At 43.2% G+C, this 6,048-nt stretch overlaps 1 protein-coding gene across 3 annotated transcripts in view; it reads left to right on the forward strand.

Annotated features, from left to right (window-relative positions):
* The window catches only part of caprin2 (caprin family member 2), a 22,925-nt gene extending 18,400 nt beyond the window's left edge, over positions 1–4,525 (forward strand). For all 3 annotated transcript variants that reach the window (XM_020623895.1, XM_020623897.1, XM_020623896.1), the window contains exons 19-20: positions 2,707–2,761; positions 3,248–4,525. In XM_020623895.1, coding sequence (XP_020479551.1) covers positions 2,707–2,761; positions 3,248–3,819 — 627 coding nt within the window. In that variant the 3' untranslated portion in view covers positions 3,820–4,525. The remainder of the gene's footprint in view (positions 1–2,706; positions 2,762–3,247) is intronic.
* Positions 4,526–6,048: the final 1,523 nt, after the last annotated feature.

Below are 6,048 nucleotides of genomic sequence, written 5' to 3' on the forward strand. Positions count from 1 at the left end.
ACCGTGTTTGCAAAAATAAAAATGGATGCGGCTCGTGGTAGCATGTGCGTAGCGATGTACCAGTTAATGTGCAATTGAAATAAAGAAATGATAAGAATATCAAGAAGGAGAGCACAAATATTTGTTATGGCCTCGCCTCCTCCAGCGCAGAATTGTGACGTCTGTCGCATTTCAATGACATAAAAATCGCATGAAATGCGACATGGCTGTTCAGACTGAAGTTGCATTGCAAAACATCGGATACGTATCCGATTTAGGACCACATATGAAAGTGGCCTGGGCCGGATTTGAAAAAAATCGGATTTGTGCTGTTCACACTGTCATAAGGAAATCAGATATGGGTCACATTTGAGCAAAAAGATCAGATTTGAGCCACTTCAGCCTGCAGTGTGAATATGGCTTAGGACTGGATGTTCTTGGGCTCTGGACTCTTACCAGGAGAGAGACTCTCTCCTTCCTGCACAGATGTCATCCGGATACCTCAGCGACCGTGGCAGCCCCATGGCATACACAGTTGGTGCTGGCAATGGAGACAACACTCCATGTGGCTGGTGACTGCCTCTCCACTGTCACTCCATCTGCATTGCCTCCTCCCCTATACATCATTGAACCACACTACCTAGTGATGAAGACAGGAAGGAGGTCATGAGGGGAGTCTGGGAGAAAAACTGACAGCCAGCAAACAGGGCCTGCTGTGGCATCACCTTCCCCTGGCCTAGTAGGCAGCTGTGTACAAGGTCTTATGCAAGATGCAGGGGGTTGGACTCATCATGCCATCCCGCATCTTTGGTTGTCATGGTCCCCAAAAAGCTGAAGGATGGCTGGTGCTTTGCATGGACTTCAGATCACTCAACAGGGTGACCAAAAAGGACCTCAACTCCCTCCCATGCATTGATGAGCTGCTTGACACAGTGGCCTCCTGGTTTATCCTTCAACCTGTGTAGCAGTTACTGGCAGGTGCCCCTTGTTCCTGAAGCCAAACCTAGCCAGTCTTCTTCACTAGTAGGTGCTTGTGGCAGTTTAAGGTCCACCCATTTGGCCTCTGCAATGATCTTGCCACATTTGAGAGACTGATGTGCAAAGCACTGGCAAACATTCCCTGCAAAGAGTGTGTTGTGTACTGTATCATGATGACATGATTGTGCACAGGGAATCTCTCCAGCCAGCCCTCAAGGCTCTCAGGCCGGCTCTGGAGAGAGTGGCACTGGTAAGGTTGAACCTCCACCCTCACAAATGTTGTTTCGTGTGACGTCAGGTCACGAAGTGGGTGGTGGCAGCATGGGCATCTTGGACACAATGGTGCAGGCTGTGAAGGACTGTACAGGACCTGAAGAGCTTCATAGGTTTTGGTTCCTGCTATAGGAGGTTCATGAGGGATGTCTCCTGCATAGCAACAGCCTTGTTCGTCCTGCTACAGAACGGGAAGTAGTTCTCATGGACAGAAAAATGCCACTTAGCTTTTGTCACCCCAAACAGTGCTTGTGGAGGCCCCATTCTTGTCCACTGCCTTTCATCCTAGACACAGATGCTAGCTACACAACTATGCCAGGAAGCTGACAGACTGCTTGAAGTTTGCGAAAAACAACTATTGAGCACAGGGGCAAGACAGAGGAACTACGATGGTCACACCAGAGGATGACACTTAAGACTTAAGGAGCTGGTCTGGGTGTATAACCCCCAGCGGAAGAAATGCAGATGCTTCAAGCTGGACAGTGACTGGGTGGGGCCTTGTAGGGTCCCGAAGAGACTAGGTGAGGTTGTGTATAGAGTAGAGCTATCATCCTGAAGACAAAGTTGCTCTACATTGGGACAGAATGGGCCTCTACTGAGCCATGGTTTGTCCACCAGCGCCAGTCTTGGGGGACCCCCAGACTACACCACCCACTCACCTTGCCCTTTGTTCAACAGGCCTCATTCTCCATCCTGTCCCTGCCAAATCTACTGATCCTCCTGTGAAATTTAAAGTAGAACACAGTACAGATTGGACTAACCTAAGACTTCACTGTGCAAACCTATGAGCTACAATCATTTATAAGTAATCTATACTGTACATGTCAAATCATGTAGTATATGCAAGAACTTAAAACTTCGATTTCCAAATTAAGGCTATAACAATATGTTATCACCTGGGTTTTGATCCACTGTGTGCATTGTGAGAACATGAGCAACAGTAATGTCTTTTGCACTAAAACTACTTAAAATCAGTTCATTGACTTCATAAATGGCAGTTGTAATTAATATGCTCAGATGCCTATGTGGCTTAGATTAAACAAAACATTGTAGAACAAAAGACGGCAATTCAGCCTAAGAACTTTGCTCTTGCCTGAAAGATAACCATGGATCAGAAGCAGCTTTATGCTTTGCAGCTACTGAACATGTCAAAACCTCTCCTAGAGGAGGAAATTTCACAGCCAGATTAAGCAGACAGAAGCCTAGTGGATATGCAGTCTGGAACCCAGGTGCTTTTTTTTTTTAAAGCCTCATTCTCATACAATATATTGTTGTATAGAGTGACTGTTTACCTCTTTGTACACTTTGTATTGTAGATTCATTTTAAATGGTAGAATTACCAGTTTTGCGAATCAGCCTACCCTCAGTAACCCAAACAAACATGAGCACAAGTCAAGACATTAGTATGCTTGTGTGCAGTGCTGTCTTGCTACTTTGTCTGCACATATTTTACTTCTCTCTGTGGTATTTTCTCAGGACTCTGGATACCAACACAGCTATAGACGTGGAGGAGGGAGGCACAACTCCAGTGGTAAGAATGCAAACTGTAAATCTCTACTTCCAAACGGCAATCTGTCCCTTTAGTGAAGAGATTTTGCAGCAAAACTTTTTTTAAAGATGGTAGCTGGGAGGAATGGGTGTCATTAGACTTTTCTTACCATTACTCTTATAAGGACTGCTCATCTGTCTGGTAGTCTTGTACTGCTTATGGTTTCTCTGTAGCACCAAATTATTGGTCTCAATTTCAGTTAATGAGTTGGTAAACCTGTTCCATTTTCCCCTTGGTTCAGCTTCACATGAAGAAAATTCAAGCAAACAAAATGCATCACTAACTGATTGTTTAGTACAAATGCCAATGATTGCTGTGTAACATTGTCTAAACTAATCATACCAAGGGGAGAACCAGTTTGCTTTAACTGAACTAAATAAAGCAGGTTGCAAAATGTCTTAACATCTGTAGTACCCATATCCTTCACTGCATTCTGTTATTTAACTGTTTCTCTTGGCTCTTAAACAGCCTGGAGTGACTCATCCCAGGTTAGCAGCCCAGACCGGGAGGGAACCTTCACAGTCGTGGACTCGGGTCATGGGGATTCGCTGTCAGTTTCTACTCTGGAGGTTCCACTTACTCCACATAGCCACCCCCACACTACCCTGCTTCCCATGCAACTTTACCCACTCTCCCAGCCACTACGAGTGGCCTTCACCGCCTCTCGCACAGCCAACTTTGCCCCGGGTAACCTGGACCAGCCAATTGTGTTTGACCAGCTGCACAGCAACCTAGGGGAGATGTATGACACTCATATTGGGCGCTTCACGTGCCCTATCAATGGAACCTATGTCTTCATCTTCCACATCCTGAAGCTCGCCATCAACGTGCCGCTCTACATCAACCTCATGCGCAATGAGGATGTGATGGTTTCAGCATATGCCAACGATGGAGCCCCAGATCATGAAACAGCCAGCAACCACGCCATCCTACCTCTTTTCCAAGGAGACCAGGTTTGGCTCCGGTTGCATCGTGGTGCAATCTATGGCAGCACCTGGAAGTATAGCACCTTCTCTGGCTTCATGCTGTACCAGGACTGAACGACTGTCAACCAAGTGTCCTTTTTCTCCTAATGTGTGGACTGTTTGCTTTGCACTAAATGGTGATTAAACTGACATTTCACTAGTGTGATCAGGCTGCATGCCAGTGCCCTTTTCACCAGAAAGCCCATTTGTCCCATAGGTTGTCAGTTGCCAAATCTTGTGATCTGTATCACAACCATTATCTACATATGAAATGGGAAATATGACTACTTGACAACTAGCAAATGTACCTGATTCCCCATGAATGTGTAGTTAATGGTGGTGGCACGCCATGTGACTAATAAAATAACTGGGCCTTGATCACATGTTGTCATGCTGTTAATTATCCTGTAGTACATCATCTGTTCAGCCCACAGGTCACTGATTTCAGTGAGAACTTTAATGCAATGTTATGAATTTGTGCCTTTTTGTTTTCTGAATTGCTTTGGGTGACTGAGCAGTTGTAAAGCGACCAATGATGTGAATGAATGGCCAACTTATTGAATGAGTTAATCGAATACTACCTGCTCTTTGCTTGATGGTGGGCTCCTGTGCATTCATTGCTGTGAGTGAATTTGAAGCAGAGAAAGGAAAGATTGTGTTCCGGGTGGTGGGTATGGTGTTGAACACTTTGAGGCCAAACTGTTGCACTAATGGACTACTGTGGAGAGATGGAAGCAGTCCCTTGATGTGCCTAATGTTAAATAAAAGATGAGCAGTAACATTTGGATGCTTCATCATGACTTATTATGCTTTTTACAATTATAGATGTAATGGAACATGAACTTCTTTACATTAGACATGCAACTGTTTTAAGTTTGCAAGGTAGGTTTTTCACCTTGTCATTTCTGATGGGGCTTTATAGCTAATCAGAAGCCATTTAAAATTCTAATCTTTTTTTTTTTAAATGCGATAGAAAGCAGTTCTGTGAAATCATAGCTCAATGTGATCAGATCATTAGCCTAGCTTCTGGCCTAATAACCTAAACTGCACATTGCAGAAATGACTCCAAATAATGCTTTTACATGCGTTTTCAATAATAAAGACCATATCAATACTAGCAGCTCTGTCAACCTTTACTTGAGTACAGTGGTGCTTTGAGCTAAATGAATATCTGTGCTAGCATGCTCATTATGGCCATGATGAAAGTAATCCACTGACCAAACTGAATCAGAGTTGTCTATTCCTATTGTCAAAATCTTGGTGTCTACTTTGCCCACAATTCAACTCAAACACATAGTTAAGAGATTCAGAGGTGTTATACTAATGGCTAACATTAGTTATTGTGGAATTTGCAGAGCCTGCTGTAGGGAGGTAAAATTCATTATTAAAGTGTTTGCTCACCTAAAATATGCCAGATGTAACTTTGTGTTGATTTAAGAATATATTTTGTCAATAAGCAGAAGTGGTATTAACCCATATTTCTCATTTTTCCCATTATAGTAGTGAAAAGGTCAGCCACTTGCTGAAAAGTAGCAAAGTTGAAGTAGCAGAAAATGCAAATACTCAATACAAATACTCCAATACCTCAAAATTCTTTGAATTTAGTCAGTTACTTTCCAACACTGCAGAGGTGATCCTGAGTGTCCCTCTCATGTTTTCAAATATGAAAAACAAAAATTAGTAACATCTTGATAAAATGCAGTTCAGTACTGTAAACCTTGTGAAGGTAGAATTCATGGCAGAGCTGTTGCATTGAATTGTTACATTGTACAGATGTACTTAAAGTAGCCACAGTTCCACACTTGGGTTATGATAGCTCAACTGCCTCCATGAAAACTGGGTCACCAGCTTGATCTTCTGCTAAAGAGCATTAGATGGGGAAGCAACAGTGGTGCGGTGGGTAGAGCAGTTGTGTCCCAACCAGAAGGTTGAAGGTTCAAATCTCAGTGCCTGCAGTCCACTTGTTGAAGTGTCCTTGGGCAAGACACTGAACCCCCCCATTGGTTAGAGCCGTCGGTTCTGTACCGGAAACAAATTCCTTGTGTGTAATATACTTGGCCAATAAAGGTGATTATCCTTATGTAGTTGAATGCTCTTATTAAAAAAGAAAAAGACAAAGTGGACACTGACTTAAAACTTAAAAGTGGCATTCTGAAAGAAAAATAAATGCATTACGAAATAAAACATGTTGACAAAAGTGCAAAAAAAACTTGTGAAAAGTAGCAGGATGACAACATTTCTTGCTTATGGCCTGTCTTTTGAGAAGATATTGTGTTGGTTAAGTCGGTTTCTTTAATGCTGAGC

This window comes from Monopterus albus, unplaced genomic scaffold, assembly GCF_001952655.1.
Source record: "Monopterus albus unplaced genomic scaffold, M_albus_1.0 scaffold315.1, whole genome shotgun sequence".
Lineage (NCBI taxonomy): Eukaryota > Metazoa > Chordata > Actinopteri > Synbranchiformes > Synbranchidae > Monopterus > Monopterus albus.